General features: G+C 34.7%; 4 protein-coding genes and 1 pseudogene across 6 annotated transcripts; 4 read left to right on the forward strand and 1 right to left on the reverse strand.

Annotated features, from left to right (window-relative positions):
- Positions 1–2,067: 2,067 nt before the first annotated feature.
- On the forward strand, positions 2,068–8,304 carry LOC18045525 (BTB/POZ domain and ankyrin repeat-containing protein NPR2). Of its 3 annotated transcripts, XM_024185353.1 has the most exons (5): positions 2,162–2,841; positions 3,665–4,418; positions 4,841–5,032; positions 6,587–6,886; positions 8,223–8,304. In XM_024185353.1, the coding sequence occupies exons 1-5, from the start codon at positions 2,194–2,196 to the stop codon at positions 8,243–8,245; spliced, it is 1,917 nt and encodes a 638-aa protein (XP_024041121.1). In that variant the 5' UTR covers positions 2,162–2,193; the 3' UTR covers positions 8,246–8,304. The 3 variants fall into 3 exon arrangements, with proteins under 3 accessions (XP_024041123.1, XP_006437106.1, XP_024041121.1); XM_024185355.1 differs by lacking the exons at positions 6,587–6,886; positions 8,223–8,304 and adding an exon at positions 6,249–6,580 and having other exon boundaries at positions 2,068–2,841; XM_006437043.2 differs by lacking the exon at positions 8,223–8,304 and having other exon boundaries at positions 2,072–2,841; positions 6,587–7,144.
- Positions 8,305–8,611: 307 nt separating this feature from the next.
- On the forward strand, positions 8,612–9,048 carry LOC18045526 (BTB/POZ domain and ankyrin repeat-containing protein NPR2). The gene has a single exon (XM_024185358.1). The coding sequence runs from the start codon at positions 8,629–8,631 to the stop codon at positions 9,028–9,030; it is 402 nt and encodes a 133-aa protein (XP_024041126.1). The 5' UTR covers positions 8,612–8,628; the 3' UTR covers positions 9,031–9,048.
- Positions 9,049–9,264: 216 nt separating this feature from the next.
- Positions 9,265–9,772, reverse strand: LOC18045527 (annotated as a pseudogene).
- Positions 9,773–12,895: 3,123 nt separating this feature from the next.
- Positions 12,896–15,047, forward strand: LOC18045528 (BTB/POZ domain and ankyrin repeat-containing protein NPR2). The gene is made up of 2 exons (XM_024186234.1): positions 12,896–13,417; positions 14,241–15,047. Exons 1-2 carry the CDS (start codon positions 12,896–12,898, stop codon positions 15,045–15,047), a joined length of 1,329 nt encoding a protein of 442 aa, XP_024042002.1.
- LOC112098862 (BTB/POZ domain and ankyrin repeat-containing protein NPR3-like) lies at positions 15,006–17,643 on the forward strand. Its single transcript, XM_024185357.1, has 4 exons — positions 15,006–15,094; positions 15,433–15,624; positions 15,702–15,845; positions 17,186–17,643. The coding sequence occupies exons 1-4, from the start codon at positions 15,082–15,084 to the stop codon at positions 17,464–17,466; spliced, it is 630 nt and encodes a 209-aa protein (XP_024041125.1). The 5' UTR covers positions 15,006–15,081; the 3' UTR covers positions 17,467–17,643.
- Positions 17,644–18,265: the final 622 nt, after the last annotated feature.

Raw genomic sequence — 18,265 nt, forward strand, 5'->3', positions numbered from 1 at the left:
AATACCTATATAGTAATAATAATTGAGACAAGAAAAATCAAATTTTGTAAATTACCAAATTTCCCTTGGAATTTGATATTCTATATCAACGTAGGTGTTGCATCCACTGGGTTAGTACAACTGAAAGAAACTAACTAACGTAAAACAAAATATCAGAAAAATATGGCGAGCTTCTCATTTTTTTTAAGTGAAAAAAAAAAAGAAAACTGAAATTAATTATTTTTATACTCAAATTCTCATGCTCGAAGGCCGCTGGAATTGGCCATTGTAATTTTGTCATCCTCGTTATTCACTGGCCATCGCAGCTTGCCTCCCTTAAAATGAGAGTCGTTTTTTGGACGACGACATAATAAAAATAGTATTGATTAATACTAATAAATTTCTTTTTGATTATTTTGCAGTGTGATAGTCTAGTGCGTGCCAGTGCCCATCATATCACTTGAACATGTGGTAAAATTCGGCGAGTCTTTGTAAAATAATTTTTAAATTGTGTATTAACCAAATAGCTCAACGAAGACTATCGCTCATTATTTTATTTTGTATATATTTATGATAATTGTTGAAAAGAAAATTGTAAAGTGAGATTAATGAACATTTATGAATGTGGAAATTAACACAACCAGAATTTATGATGAAATAATTTTAAGTCAAACAAGTGTAAGTTTGTATATATATTTTTTGAATTGTCATATATATACAAGTTTGTCGCTAACAGTAAATTAAATTATGAATATTTTAATAATTCAAAATCTCATTTAACCATCAGTGTTTATAAGGTGCGTTTGGCACATTGTATTGTATTATATTGTATTATATTATTTTAATGCATGTGTATTATATTATATTGTATTACATTAACATTGTATTAATTTTTAATAAATATATAATATTACACTGTATTATATTAATTTTTTAATAAATACTTTAAATTATATATTTAGAAAATAACATTTATTAGTTGTTAAAAAATACTAAATATAAAATTCTTAAATTTTAGAAATTTAATATTATCTTTCTGGTATAAACGTTGAAAAAAAATCATAATTTTTCGTAAAGATCGAAATAAATAATTCAATCAAATAACCTTCAAATAATATTATAACATAAATAAATAATTAAAATGTACAAGATCAAGTTAAAAATCATTTTAAGATAATAAAATAAAAATTTATACATAGTATAAAATAATATAGTAGCGGTAGTATAATAACTAACAAAATAGACTGTACTAAATAATTCAAGTAATACAACAATATTTACAAGTACCGTTTTTGCTATCTTTCTCTTTTAAAGGCCCCTTTTTTTTGTTTTATTCTTAGAACTTCATAGTTCTTTTGTTTTTTCTATTTTCTTTTTCTTTGCCCCTTTTTTGTTTTCTTCATAGTTCTTTTGGCTTCATAAGTTTCTTTTAACTGAGTTAATAGCGTTGTTAGGTTAAACTAAGTTTGGCTTCATAAGATTCATAGTAGAGTGTAGAACTGGGTACAATGTTGGGTTAGACAAGGTCAAAAGTCTTATCAAGTAATTGTTCTGCTTACTGATCCAGCCATTCGGGTGCTCGCCAGTCCTAGATGAGAAAACTTTCAACGCGGCGAATAAATTGTTGTTGATCTGCTTTATATATTTTGACCTTTGTGATTTGCGAATACCCGGTTTGATTCCAGTGTTTCCAACTTTGAAATTCAATTAAAAGTTGAGCTGTCATTGATTGATGACAAGATTGTGTTGTATATATTTATTTTTTTAATTTATCTATCTATCTATTTATTTTTTGTTTGGAAATGTAACAATTTATAGCTGGCAAAGTAATAGAGTTGTATACTTACTTGTATTTAATTTATTATTATTAATTTTTTTTTTTAATGACTCGGTAATGTCATTATCCATGGTGTTTTGTCATTTCGAAAGTACTTGACCCTTTCACGCTAAGACACACTCCAGCGGCCGAAACTTTGAGCTTTCAGTTCTTGATTTTAGCGTGAGGGGTATCTTTGTCTTTTCAGTAGTCAACACACGGTCAACACACGGTCAACAAAACAGTCTACAAACAATCGACCTGTGAACTTGGGTCAAAGCTTTCATCTTTAAATCACATAGGTAGATCATGATTCAAGCTTCAGTTATAAGCCTTTCATTGTGATTGATAGTATTCTTTCTTTGATATATATATATATATATAGATTCAGTTTGAATATGGTTCTTGATGGTATCATGGAAAATGCGAACGAAAAGTCAGCATCTTTGAGTTTTGTCTCATCATATCCGACTTGTTGGTCCACTAATCAATCAACAGACACTTGTGATCTTGATGATTTGAATATGGTTCTTGATGGTATCATGGAAAATGCGAACGAAAAGTCAGCATCTTTGAGTTTTGTCTCATCAAATCCGACTTGTTGGTCCACTAATCAATCAACAGACACTTGTGATCTTGATGATTTGAACTTAAGGATGCAAAGCAGCAATCCCAAAGAGACATGGCATGACGCTGAGATTGTTGTTGAGGGCAAATCAGTGGCGGTTAATCGCAGCATATTGTCTGAGCGCAGTCAATTTTTTCGTCGGCTTTTTAATTTGAGAAATGATGGTTCTGTCAGTGAGGGGAAACCCAAGTATCTTTTGACTGATTTGGTGCCTCATGGGAAGGTTGGATATGAAGCTTTCAATGATACCTTGCATTATATTTACACTGGGAAGACAAAGGCACCTCCTCCAGAAGTGTCCACGTGTGTTGATGATGCTTGTGTTCATGTTTCTTGCCCTCCTACTATTAATTATGTTATTGAGTTGATGTATGCTTCTGCTGCTCTTCAGATGAAAAAACTCGTTATTCGTTTAGAGGTAATTGTGTTTCACTGCTATTTGTATTGCTTAAATTTATGCTTCTTGGTATAGTTTTAACATATATGGGATTGAAATCAATTTCAGTTGTGAAGCAACTCCGGTGGTTCCCAATATTAGGCATTGTAGTAGATCCAAAATTAGCTTGTTAAGAAGTGTAGATACCGTAGAGCCCAAAACTTCATCTTATCTTGCAAGAGTCTGTTGTTTTATTTTGAAAGAGACAAAAGTGATGATGATGGGCAGCAAACTCTAGGAATCAATGCTTGCTGACACTGACCCCCAAGAATCAATGAGTCTGAATTTGATAAGTGCACCTATCCTATCACAAAAGCTTTTGCGTTGAGTTTCTAACCAATTTTCATTTGGGTAGGTGTCAGTTCATGCTCTGGCTTGACTGTTCTGTTATTTAGGTTGTTTTATCCGTATTTTCTTCACTCACTTGATGGTTAGTTCTCTCATGCTTTCAAGCTCTCAACAGTGAATGCGAGAGATTCTATTTTTCCCGTCCAGTCTATAACCTAGCAAATCATTAATGCTGTAGAATAACATCTTGTGTAGCCGAGTTTATGTCTCTGAACATTGGTCCATCGGCATTTAGGTTCAATAAGCATGGCACTGATTTTCCCCCTTATTATTATTTTCCTCCACAGATTATCCCCTTTGAGTATTTGAATTTTGAATATATTATTCTGAATCAAAACTCTATCTGTCCGTGTAGCATTTTTTATATGCTTTACGATGTTTACCAATAATTACCCACTATGGGGTATTTGAATTTTGAATATATTATTCTGAATCAAAACTCTATCTGTCCGTGTAGCTTTGGCTTCTGAACTTGGTTGAGAAGGCTCTTGTGGAAGATGTAATCCCAATTCTCGTGGCTGCCTTGCATTGCCAACTGAACCACCTCCGTTCTTTCTGCATCCAGAGAATTGCAAAGTCAAATCTTGACAATGTTTGTCTCGAGAAAGAGCTTCCTGATGAAGTTTCAAGTGAAATCAAATCACTCCGTGTCAAATCTAACCAGGAGTCTGAAGCTAATATAGCAGAAGTGGACCCTATGCATGCAAAAATAGTCAGAAGAATCCACAAGGCGCTGGACTCTGATGACGTTGAACTGTTGAAGCTTCTTCTGGATGTATCTAATGTCACTCTGGATGATGCTTACGCCCTGCACTATGCTGCTGCCTACTGCAGCCCTAAGGTTTTCAAGGAAGTGCTCAATATGGACTTGGCTTGTCTCAATCTTAAGGATGCAAGAGGACGTACGGTGCTTCATGTGGCTGCAAGGCGTAATGAGCCAGAAGTGATGGTGACTCTGCTGAGCAAGGGAGCATGCGCATCAGAAACTACATCAGATGGGCAAACAGCTGTAGCAATCTGTCGGAGAATGACAAGGCTAAAGGATTATCTTGAAGCTACAAAGCAGGGGCAGGGAACTAACAAAGACCGGTTATGCATTGATGTCCTTGAGAGAGAGATGAGAAGGAACTCCATGTCTGAGAACTTGGCAATGCCATCAGAGGTGATGGATGATGATTTCCAAGCAAAGCTGGACTATCTAGAAAATACAGGTGATATTTCTTTACTGGTATTAGTTCATCACCTTCTCAGAGTTTGTGCATAGCACACTTCTTTCTACTGTTTGTTTGTCCCTTCATATGGAAAATAGAGGTGATATTCCTTTACTGGTATTAGTAAATCATCTTCTCAAGAGTTTGTGAGTCCCTTCATTTTAGCATCTCAAACACACATGGGCTCATTGCTTGGGGCACACTGTTGGCCAGTCATGTGATTTGATCCCCTTTTTTGGAATGGAGAATTCTGAATCCATCTGATCTAGGCTTTGTGGTTTGCACTGAACTGGTTTTTGATGAATAATTGTACAAGACTTTGTAATAAAAAACTTTTTTTTTTTTCCCAAAAAGTAATGAGGTACCAAAAAATTTATGCCTATCCTGGATGACTGCCATAACAGCTTCTTAATATTTTGCAGTGGCTTTTGTACGGTTGTTTCCTTCTGAAGCGAGAGTAGCTATGGAAATAGCAGGTGCAGATACCGCCACTGGCCTTTCAGCATTAGGTCAGAAAGGACTAAGTGGGAACTTAAAGGAGATTGATTTGAATGAAACGCCCTCTATGCAAGCCAAGAGCCGCCAATTGAGACTGCTAACTCTGCTTAAAACAGGTATTTATATACTTTATTAACTTTTGCACCTTTCTATTTACTGATTATCTTTATAATTAACTAATACATGTATCCAGGTTTCTCCTTCCAATTGGAATTTCTTTATAATGCTATGTTAGGTGTAATCAGATGTATCAAAAGAGAAAGGGTAATTGTTAGTACATTGATATCTCAACAAAATGGTAGAACCTTTCTTTATACCAGTTAAGACATTTGTTGCAGGTATGCCTACATAATCAGTGTCCTTCAAAACTTTCAAAGAGTTAGCAATGCCTAACCCCTGAAACACTAAATCTCACGGGATCAACTCTTTACCTCTAGACCGAAGGTGTGACACCCAGACCCAATTAGGGCTTAGAACACATATCGAATCTGAGTGAAACTAAATGCCTGTAAATCCAAATCTCCAAAATATCAAAAAGTCATCTACTTTCTCTTTTCATGTATTTCACAAAATTTTGAAAAATTCATTCTCAATCATAAACTATGCACAGCTAATTATTCAGCATATCAGTATAGAGCAATACTTCCTCATAAGCAAATAAATCTTACAATCCTTCTTACATGATTTGAAACAAATACTAATAGAAGTCTTCTAGATACAAACATAAACAGAATTCAACTGTTTAAAACTATGCCAAAACACAAGCTTCAATCAGTAATACATACGACTAATTATTAAAAACATCTAGCCAGAAACCTTACGAAAGCTCAATCCTTCCGAAGCATTCTTCAAATTAATAATTGCTACCATCTGTGAAAAATAATTGATAAGGAGTCAACTGTGAACTCAATCAGTAGAAACATTCGTAACGAACAAAAAGAATTCTTTGTGCAATATTTTCAGAAAATTCATTTAACCTTTCAAATGAAACAAAGTAATTTTTCTAACGCAGTCAGGATTTATATAAAACACAAACGTTTCAGACAGAAGCTGTGTGGAACGTAAATTTTGCTTCTTTAAACAGAAAGTTATATATTAGTTTGATTCTAAAGGGAGGTTATTGGGAAGTTAAAATTGGCAGTTGTGGGAAAAGGGTAATAGCAGTTATAAAATCTCTTTTAAAGCAAATTCAAATCAAGTTTCAAATTTTAGGAGTACTTAATTCAATAAAATAAGGAATAAATAAAGCTTTCATTGAAACAAAACTAAGTATATTCATTAAAGCAAAAAAGGATGGGAGCATTACATAAGGGTTCTTATGTTTACCCGCAGTCAGACATCTGGGACCTTGTTATTTGGAGACAGGACTTGATTGTGCCATGTTTTCCGCAGCTAGACATCTGTGGATAAGAGAACCCTAAGCCTATTGAGAATAAATTCCGTAATCCAAGACTCTTCAGTTCTTTCATTTTTGGCTAATTAGTTATAAAATTTGTGAATTTCATGCTCCATGCCCGTTGCAAAATGTATTTTATATCCTTAAGTTGCCAGTTGTTGAACTGAAATAACAAAAAATGGAAAACTGACTTAATGCCGATAGCATTTCTTAAGAAAAACTTGGGATGTTTATAATTTTCTTAGAGCATTTGCTGAACTTTCTGTGATCGCAGTCGAGACAGGTCACCTCTACTTCCCTCATTGCTCAGAAGTGGTTGTTAAGTTTATTGATTGCTACTCCCCTCATTGCTCAGAAGTGGTTGATGAGTTTTTGGATTGTGATTGGTCCGATGCTTCCCTCCTAGAAAAGGGTACTCCTGAAGAGCAGATACTCAGAAGGGCATACTTCATGAAACTTAAAGAAGACATGCAGGAGGCACTCTGCAAGGACGTGGCTTATCACCGTCATTCAGGGCTGCCATCATCCTGGTCGGCATTTTACAAGTACTTGGCGGCTGAGAGCAATCGTTCAGGTATGTCGATTGGTATATTTGGCACCTGGGAAACTAAAAGAATTTAGTGAGCTCGATTGGTATTTGTAGTTCTTTTTCCTCTAGTGATTGGCATGTATCAATTAGTTAAATTATTGTATTGTCTCATGTCCAGTGGGACACGCAAACGTTAGTATGGATCAAAAACTCATTTCATATAATATTAGAGAAAAAGAATTGTATTACAATTGGTATGAGGCATGCATGTGTATGTCAATATCAGCTGCTGAACAAACTTTGCCTTTTAATTTTGTAGGCATTACTATCTCAAATTTTCTATTATCATAAATGAGTTTTTTTTTCTTTTTTTTAAGAAAATCATAAATGAGATTAAGATAATCTTTTTAAAAAAAAAAAAAAAAAAGAAAACTGGAGATTTTTTTTTCCTTAAAAAAATGAAGAAAAGTTTAGAAAGTATTGAGAGATGGAGAAATAAAGCAATTATATTCATAAATATAATGTGTTTGGTGCAGTAACAGAAACTAATAAATTATAATTTATGAGATTAGTTTACAGACTCTTACATATGAAATTATATCCCTTAATTAAAAATCTTCACACCTCTTTTTGCTTCTCATTTAGATGCCCTTTCTAGAACTTCTCCAACGGTAAACACATTTTTATTAAACAAAACAGAAAAAATTATATATAATTGTTCATAAGGACCATTTCTTTTGTACATAATACATAATTGGCCATTAAAGTTATTTGAGAAGAAAATTTACATGAGATGGGTACATCACATTATCAGTATTTTTGTCTAATTTTGAACATACGTTCCTTGTACGAGTTTTCCTAGAATGGTCTCTCATAAATTTTTCTCCAATTTGAGAGATAGTGGGAATTGGGTTAAAGTGCATTTACATAGAATTAATTTAAAATAAAATTTATTTTTTAACTATTTTAACTAAAAGTAGCTGTTATTCTTTTTATTAGTGTTATTCCAATTATATCAAAATCAAGTGACTGGTGATCAAATTAAGTAGTTCATTAATTTTTTTAAGCGACGTATGGTATGGAGTTTTTATAAATCTATTTAAATAGTATAATATTTAATTTTGCTTGTCCTAAAATTTTAGTTTACGTGGGTTAAAAAAGAAAAAAAGAAAAAAGAAATTGACTTATTAATTAATTAACAATTATACAAAGAATAAATAGAAAGTTATAGTTGGCAATGGCATTATTTTTCTCCTTGTTAAGTTTTTCTTTCCCACATTATCCCCCTTGAAGCAGCATATTGAAGGAAAGGAGCATTCTTATATATGCTTTATGATGTTCTTAATGTATTCTAACTCAAAACTCTTATCTATCCGTGCAGCGTCGCCTTCTGAACTTTGTTGAGAAGGCCCTTGTGGAAGATGAAATTCCAATTCTTGTGGCTGCCTTCCATTGCCAACTCAACCCGCTCCGCTCTCACCGTGTCCAGAGAGTAGTAAGGTCAAATCTTGATGATGTCTGTCTCCTGAAAGAGCTTCCTGATGAAGTTTCATGTGAAATCAAGTCACTCAGTGTCAAATCTAGCCAGGAGTGTGAAGCTAATATAGCAGAAGTGGATCCTATGCATGCAAAAAAGAGTCAGAAGAATCCACAAGGCACTGGACTCTGATGACGTTGAACTGTTGAAGCTTCTTCTGGATGAATCTAATGTCACTTTAGATGATGCCTACGCTCTGCACTATGCTGCTGCCTACTGAAACCCTAAGGTTTTTAAGGAAGTGCTCAATATGGGCTTGGCTGATCTCAATCTTAAGGATGCAAGAGGTCATACGGTGCTTCATGTGGCTGCAAGGCGTAAGGAGCCAGGAGTGCTGGTGACTCTGCTAAGCAAGGGAGCATGCGCCTCAGAAACTACATCAGATGGGCAAACAGCTGTAGCAATCTGTCGGAGAATGACAAGGCGAAAGGATTATATTGAAGCTACAAAGCAGAGGCAGGAAACTAACAAAGACCGGTTATGCATTGATGTCCTTGAGAGAGAGATGAGAAGGAACCCCATGTCTTGGAACGTGGCACTGTCACCAGAGGTGATGGCTGATGATTTCCAAATGAAGCTGAACTATCTAGAAAATAGAGGTGATATTTCTTTACTGGTATTAGTTCATCACCTTCTCAGAGTTCCTGCATAGCACACTTCTTTCTACCGTTTGTTTGTCCCTTCATCTTAGCATCTCAGACATTGCTGTAAACGGGATAACCACACAGTCTACACTTGTGCTATCATCAAAGAATTTTTCATGAACTGTTATTTTTGTTATTTGGAAGTGAATATTTTCAGCAACTAGAACTCGGAAGCATCCGGAATGATCCATTTTTTTTTTTTTTTTATGTCAAAACATGAAGTAATTAAAGGAGGTCAAACAACAATAAACTCATTCATCTTGTCCAAAATTGAAAAAGACTACATAGTAATCATAATTGAAAACAACTAAGCACAAAAACAAATAACATCCTTTTTCAAAATTATGTTCCCATGAATCTTGTCTCCACACATTAAAGAAGACTAAATCTATAATGAGGTGCTGATTCACGCCCAAAATTACCCTTCAACTCCTTAAGCAGAGGCAGCTGCTCCCTTCTTCCTTGGTGCTGCCTGAGTACCTTCTCTGAAGCCGCTCTTGAACCTGCGAGGGACATGGCGCAGATACCTCATCCTGCCGGTTCCAGTGGTCTTTCTTCGGATTGCCTTCACACTCCAGTTATACGACTCTTCTGAAGATGGAAGCTGCGACGGCCACATCGCACACACAAAGTGTGCGTCTTGTTTCTCCTCTTACCAAAACTCCCTGTGCCCTTACCCATTGAAGCGTATGCGAAGTAGAGGAAAGCCTTCTGATGAGTTCCGGAATGATCCATTTTATCATTCTCAATTCCTATAAAAGAATGTCATAGAAAACAGTTTCCAAAGCAAGTTGCATGTGTTTTGAATTTGTCTTTGGAAGCCACTAATTGCTTGGAGCACACTGTTAGCCAATCGTGATTCCATCCACTTTCTTGGATGGACAATTGTGCATCCATATGATCTAGGCATGTTGGTTTGGACTGAACTAGTTTTAATAAATAATTGCCTTCAGGATTTAGTCTGTGTGTTACAGTCCAGTCTTTGTTGTGAGTAGTTCTTTTTTCCCCCTCCCGAGGAAAGAATTGAGATAAAAAATAATTTATTCCTGCCACGGATGAGTGCCATAACAGCTTCTTAATGCTTTGCGGTGGCTTTTGCGCGGTTGTTGTTGCCTTCTGAAGCTAGAGTAGCTATGGCTATAGCAGATGCAGATGCCACCAATTTTTATGATGGCCTTTCAGCATCAAAATCAAAAGGATCAATTGGGAACTTAAAGGAGGTTGATTTGAATGAAACACCCTCTATGCAAGCCAAGAGACTCCAATTAAGACTGCAAGCTTTGCTTAAAACAGGTATTTATATACCTTATTAGTTTTTGTATGTTTATAATTACTGATTTTTATATCAAAAGAGAGAGGTTAATTTTTAGTACATTGATATCTCAACAAAATGGTAGATCCTTTATACCACTAAAGACATTTTCTTAGTGCACTTACTGAGCTTTCTATGATTGCAGTTGAGACGGGCCGACGCTACTTCCCTCATTGCTCAGAAGTGGTTGATAAGTTTTTGGACTGTGATTGGTCTGATGCTTCCCTCCTAGAAAATGGTACTCCTGAAGAGCAGAGACTCAAAAGGGCACGCTTCATGGAACTTAAAGAAGACGTACAGAAGGCATTTTACAAGGACATGGCTGAGAAAAATCGTTTAGGTTTGTCGTCATCCTCGTCGTCGTCATCTTCTCCAAAGGAAGGAGTAAAGTGTAAGGGTAGGAAAAGGTGATGCTTAGCTACTTGTCTTTTATTATTCATTGCTAGGAGACTAAGAGAGTTTTACTGAGTTTGATTGTTACTTGTAGAGAGATACTCTTAGAGCCTATGTTATGGCTTATGTTGTATAATAGCAGAGGAACTTCAAGCTTGCATTGTTGTATTTTCCCAGGTATTTGGCATGTAATATATACTAAATGACAAAGAATTTTCTAATTTTAGAGGGAAAAAATATGTCAGTTAATTATTTTTTTATTTTATCTGTTTAATTCAGTTTATAATATAGCTTTTTTTATATATAAAAAAAAATCTCCATATCTTCATCTGCAAACTCAGTCATGTGCAACTTCTTTCGGGGAGAAAAGAAGGGGAAAAAAAAAGGGCATTTGTACCTGTATTTTACGGTACTGACCCTCATACAGAAATTGGTTAAGATGACATTAATGCTCTTCGAAATAAATAGATATGCAGAATTTTCATCGAAATTGAAATTAGAAATGGATGGACACGAATGATATATATGCAGAACTTTTTAACAGAATTTTTATGTAAAAATTTGTAGCTAATTACTCCCCCGAAGTAAAATAAATTTTCAATTGTAGATAATTAAATTTTAAATTTATAATATAATAAATGTGACTTAAGTCGCACAGCACCCATATAATAATAATAATTAAGAAAAGAAAATTTAAATTTTGTAAATTATCAATTTTTTAAAATTAATTATTTTTATACCCAAATTCTCATGCTCGACGGCCGCTGGAATTGGCTATTGTAATTTTGTCATCCTCATTATTCACTAGCCATTTTTGGACCACGACATAATAGAAATAGCATAGATTATACTAATAAATTTCCTTTAATTATTTTGTAGTGTGATGATCTAGTGAGTACCAGTGGCCATCATAGCACCTGAACATGTAAATTTCTGATATTTTTTGTAAAATAGTATTTAAATTGTGTATTAACTAGACAGCTCTATGTAGACCACAACTCATTAAATCATTACTTTACTTTGTATATATTTATGACAATTGATGAAGAAAAATATAAAGTGAGATTAATGAACATTCATGAATGTGGGAAATTAACACAACTAGGATTTATGATGAAATAATTTTAAGTCAAACGAGTGTAAGTTTGTATATATATTTTTTGAATTGTCATATATGTACAAGTTTGTCACTAACAGTAAATTAAATTATGAATATTTTAATAATTCAAAATCTCATTTAACCATAAGTGTTTATATGGTGCGTTTGGCACATTGTATTGTATTATATTATTTTAATGCATGTGTATTATATTATATTGTATTATATTAATATTGTATTATAATAATACTATACAATGTTTGGTACTACATTGTATTAATTTTTAATAAAGATATAATATTACACTGTATTATATTAATTTTTTAATAAGTACTTTAAATTATAAATTTAGAAAATAACATTTATTAGTCGTTAAAAAATACTAAATATAAAAAACCAAGACACAGTGGCTCATAAATTGTTGTTGGTGATTGATCCCAGCCATTCGGGTGCTCGCCAGTCCTAGATGAGAAAACTTTCAACGCGGCGCATAAATTGCTGTTGATCTGCTTTATATATTTTGACGTTTGTGATTTGTGAATACATGGTCTGATTCCAGTGTTTACAATTTTGAAATTCAATTAAAAGTTGAGCTGTGAAATAGTGTGTTGTATAACTTGAGAAGCAAATGAAACAAACAGGAAATGTGTTTTTTTGTTTTTTTAATCTATCTATGTAACAATTTATAGCTGGCAAAGTAATAGAGTTGTATACTTCTACTATTTAATTATTTATTATTATTATTATTAATTTTTTTGTATCCATGGTGTTTTGTCATTTCGAAAGTACTTGACCCTTTCACGCTAAGGCACACTCCAGCAGCCGAAACTCTGAGCTTTCAGTTCTTGATTTTAGCGTGAGGGGTATCTTTGTCTTTTCAGTAGTCAACACACGGTCAACACACGGTCAACAAAACAGTCTACAAACAATCGACCTGTGAACTTGGGTCAAAGCTTTCATCTTTAAATCACATAGGTAGATCATGATTCAAGCTTCAGTTATAAGCCTTTCATTGTGATTGATAGTATTCTTTCTTTGATATATATATATATATAGATTCAGTTTGAATATGGTTCTTGATGGTATCATGGAAAATGCGAACGAAAAGTCAGCATCTTTGAGTTTTGTCTCATCATATCTGACTTGTTGGTCCACTAATCAATCAACAGACACTTGTGATCTTGATAATTTGAACTTAAGGGGGCAAAGCAGCAATCCTGAAGAGACATGGCATGACGCTGAGATTGTTGTTGAGGGCAAATCAGTGGCGGTTAATCGCAGCGTATTGTCTGAGCTCAGTCAATTTTTTCGTCGGCTTTTTAATTTGAGAAATGATGGTTCTGTCAGTGGGGGGAAACCCAAGTATCTTTTGACTGATTTGGTGCCTCATGGGAAGGTTGGATATGAAGCTTTCAATGATACCTTGCATTATATTTACACTGGGAAGACAAAGGCACCTCCTCCAGAAGTGTCCACGTGTGTTGATGATGCTTGTGTTCATGTTTCTTGCCCTCCTACTATTAATTATGTTATTGAGTTGATGTATGCTTCTGCTGCTCTTCAGATGAAAAAACTCGTTATTCGTTTAGAGGTAATTGTGTTTCACTGCTATTTGTATTGCTTAAATTTATGCTTCTTGGTATAGTTTTAACATATATGGGATTGAAATCAATTTCAGTTGTGAAGCAACTCCGGTGGTTCCCAATATTAGGCATTGTAGTAGATCCAAAATTAGCTTGTTAAGAAGTGTAGATACCGTAGAGCCCAAAACTTCATCTTATCTTGCAAGAGTCTGTTGTTTTATTTTGAAAGAGACAAAAGTGATGATGATGGGCAGCAAACTCTAGGAATCAATGCTTGCTGACACTGACCCCCAAGAATCAATGAGTCTGAATTTGATAAGTGCACCTATCCTATCACAAAAGCTTTTGCGTTGAGTTTCTAACCAATTTTCATTTGGGTAGGTGTCAGTTCATGCTCTGGCTTGACTGTTCTGTTATTTAGGTTGTTTTATCCGTATTTTCTTCACTCACTTGATGGTTAGTTCTCTCATGCTTTCAAGCTCTCAACAGTGAATGCGAGAGATTCTATTTTTCCCGTCCAGTCTATAACCTAGCAAATCATTAATGCTGTAGAATAACATCTTGTGTAGCCGAGTTTATGTCTCTGAACATTGGTCCATCGGCATTTAGGTTCAATAAGCATGGCACTGATTTTCCCCCTTATTATTATTTTCCTCCACAGATTATCCCCTTTGAGTATTTGAATTTTGAATATATTATTCTGAATCAAAACTCTATCTGTCCGTGTAGCATTTTTTATATGCTTTACGATGTTTACCAATAATTACCCACTATGGGGTATTTGAATTTTGAATATATTATTCTGAATCAAAACTCTATCTGTCCGTGTAGCTTTGGCTTCTGAACTTGGTTGAGAAGGCTCTTGTGGAAGATGTAATCCCAATTCTCGTGGCTGCCTTGCATTGCCAACTGAACCACCTCCGTTCTTTCTGCATCCAGAGAATTGCAAAGTCAAATCTTGACAATGTTTGTCTCGAGAAAGAGCTTCCTGATGAAGTTTCAAGTGAAATCAAATCACTCCGTGTCAAATCTAACCAGGAGTCTGAAGCTAATATAGCAGAAGTGGACCCTATGCATGCAAAAATAGTCAGAAGAATCCACAAGGCGCTGGACTCTGATGACGTTGAACTGTTGAAGCTTCTTCTGGATGTATCTAATGTCACTCTGGATGATGCTTACGCCCTGCACTATGCTGCTGCCTACTGCAGCCCTAAGGTTTTCAAGGAAGTGCTCAATATGGACTTGGCTTGTCTCAATCTTAAGGATGCAAGAGGACGTACGGTGCTTCATGTGGCTGCAAGGCGTAATGAGCCAGAAGTGATGGTGACTCTGCTGAGCAAGGGAGCATGCGCATCAGAAACTACATCAGATGGGCAAACAGCTGTAGCAATCTGTCGGAGAATGACAAGGCGAAAGGATTATCTTGAAGCTACAAAGCAGGGGCAGGGAACTAACAAAGACCGGTTATGCATTGATGTCCTTGAGAGAGAGATGAGAAGGAACTCCATGTCTGAGAACTTGGCAATGCCAACAGAGGTGATGGATGATCATTTCCAAGCGGAGCTGGACTATCTAGAAAATAGAGGTGATATTTCTTTACTGGTATTAGTTCATCACCTTCTCAGAGTTTGTGCATAGCACACTTCTTTCTACTGTTTGTTTGTCCCTTCATATGGAAAATAGAGGTGATATTCCTTTACTGGTATTAGTAAATCATCTTCTCAAGAGTTTGTGAGTCCCTTCATTTTAGCATCTCAAACACACATGGGCTCATTGCTTGGGGCACACTGTTGGCCAGTCATGTGATTTGATCCCCTTTTTTGGAATAGAGAATTATGAATCCATCTGATCTAGGCTTGTTGGTTTGCACCGAACTGGTTTTTGATAAATAATTGTACAAGACTTTGTCATCAAAAACTTTTTTTTTTGTTTTTTTGTTTTTTGTTTTCCAAAAGTAATGAGGTACAAAAATATTTATGCCTATCCTGGATGAGTGCCATAACAGCTTCTTAATATTTTGCAGTGGCTTTTGTACGGTTTTTTCCTTCTGAAGCTAGAGTAGCTATGGAAATAGCAGGTGCAGATACCGCCACTGGCCTTTCAGCATTAGGTCAGAAAGGACTAAGTGGGAACTTAAAGGAGATTGATTTGAATGAAACGCCCTCTATGCAAGCCAAGAGACGCCAATTGAGACTGCTAACTCTGCTCAAAACAGGTATTTATATACTTTATTAACTTTTGCACCCTTCTATTTACTGATTATCTTTATGATTAACTAATACATGTATCCAGGTTTCTCCTTCCAATTGGAATTTCTTTATAGTGCTATGTTAGGTGTAATCAGATGTATCAAAAGAGAAAGGGTAATTATTAGTACATTGATATCTCAACAAAATGGCAGAACCTTTCTTTATACCACAAAGACATTTGTCGCAGGTATGCCTACATAATCAGTGTCCTTCAAAACTTTCAAGGAGTTAGCAATGCCTAACCCCTGAAACACTAAATCTCACGGGATCAACTCTTTACCTCTAGACCGAAGGTGTGACACCCAGACCCAATTAGGGCTTAGAAAACATATCGAATCTGAGTGAAACTAAATGCCTATAAATCCAAATCTCCAAAATATCAAAAAGTCATCTAATTTCTCTTTTCATGTATTTTACAAAATTTTGAAAAATTCATTCTCAATCATAAACTATGCACAACTAATTATTCAGCATATCAGCATAGAGCAATACTTCCTCATAAGCAAATAAATCTTACAATTCTTCTTGCATGATTTAAAAAAAATACTAATAGAGTCTTCTAGATACAAACATAAACATAATTCAACTGTTTAAAACTATGCCAAAACACAAGCTTCAATCAGTAATACATACGACTAATTATTAAAAACATCTAGGCAGAAACCTTACGAAAGCTCAATCCTTCCGAAGCATTCTTCAAATTAATAATTGCAACCATCTGTGAAAAATAATTGACAAGGAGTCAGCTGTGAATTCAATCAGTAGAAACATTCGTAACGAACAAAAAGAATTCTTTGTGCAATATTTTCAGAAAATTCATTTAACCTTTCAAATGAAACAGAGTAATTTTTCTAACGCATCAGGATTTATATAAAACACAAACGTTTCAGACAGAAGCTGTGTGGAATGTAAATTTTGCTTCTTTAAACAGAAAGTTATATATTAGTTTGATTTTAAAGGGAGGTTATTGGGAAGTTAAAATTGGCAGTTGTGGGAAAAGGGTAATAGCAGTTATAAAATCTGTTTTAAAGCAAATTCAAATCAAGTTTCAAATTTTAGGAGTACTTAATTCAATAAAATAAGGAATAAATAAAGCTTTCATTGAAACAAAACTAAGTAAATTCATTTAAAGCAAAACAGGATGCGAGCATTACATAAGGGTTCTTGGCCATACCATGGTTACCCGCAGTCAGACATCTGGGACCTTGTTATTTGGAGACAAGACTTGATTGTGCCATGTTTTCCGCAGCTAGACACCTATGGATAAGAGAAGCCTAAGCCTATTGAGAATAAATTCTGTAATCCAAGACTCTTCAGTTCTTTCATTTGTGGCTAATTAGTTATAAAATTTGTGAATTACATGCCCCATGCCCCTTGCAAAATGTTGTTTATATCCTTAAGATGCCCGTGGATGAACTGAAATAATAAAATATAGAAGACAGACTTAATGCCGATAGCATTTCTTAAGAAAAACTTGGGATGTTTATAATTTTCTTAGAGCATTTGCTGAACTTTCTGTGATTGCAGTCGAGACGGGTGACCGCTACTTCCCTCATTGCTCACAAGTGGTTAATGACTTTTTGGATGCTTCCCTCCTAGAAAAGAGTACTCTTGAAGAGGAGAAACTTAAATTATACGTGCAGGAGGCACTCCGCAAGGACGTGGCTTATCACCGTCGTTCAGGGCTGCCATCATCCTGGTCGGCATTTTACAAGTACATGGCTGAGAGCAATCAGTCGGCATTTTACAAGTACCTGGCTGAGAGCAATCGTTCAGGAATGTCGACATCCTCGGCAGCGGAAAACTAAAGGAGTTGAGTGAGCTCTGCTCGATTGGTTTTTGTAGTTTCTTTTTTTTTTTTCCTCAAGTGATCTGGCATGTATCAATTAGTTTGTAAAGTTATTGTATTGTCTCAAGTCCGGTAAGATGCGCGAACGTATAGCATGGATCACAAACTCATTTCATAGATTATTTTTTTGTATAATTATATAATTTATAGGCTTTGCTTAAAAAATTAAAAAAGAAAAAAAGAATTGTATTACAATTGGTATGAGGCATGCTTGTGTGTGTCATATCAGTTGCTGAACAAACTTTGCCTTTTAGTTTTGTAGGCACTACCATCTCAAATTCTTTGTTATCATGAATGAGTATTTTTTTTCTTTTTTTTCTTTTTTAACAAATCATAAATGAGATTAAGATAATCTTTTTTTAAAAAAGAAAAAAAATGGAGATTTCTTTTATTTTTCCTTAAAAAACTGAAGACAAATTTAGAAGGAAGTGAGAGACGGAGAATTAAAGCAATTTTATTCACAAATGTAATGTATTTGGTGCAGCAATACAAACTAATAAATTATAATTTATGAGACTAGTTTACAGAATCTTATATATAAAATTATATCCTCTGAATAAAAATCTTCTCACCTCTTTTGACTTCTCATCTAATTTACAGAATCTTATATATATAACACATTTTTATAAAACAAAACAGAAAAAAAAATTATATATAATTGTCACAAGGACTATTTCATTTGCACATAGTACGCAATTGGTCACTAAAGTTATTTGAGGAGAAAATTTACATGAGATGGGTACATCATATTATCAGTA

Source organism: Citrus clementina, unplaced genomic scaffold, assembly GCF_000493195.1.
Source record: "Citrus clementina cultivar Clemenules unplaced genomic scaffold, Citrus_clementina_v1.0 scaffold_4, whole genome shotgun sequence".
Taxonomy (NCBI): Eukaryota; Viridiplantae; Streptophyta; class Magnoliopsida; order Sapindales; family Rutaceae; genus Citrus; species Citrus x clementina.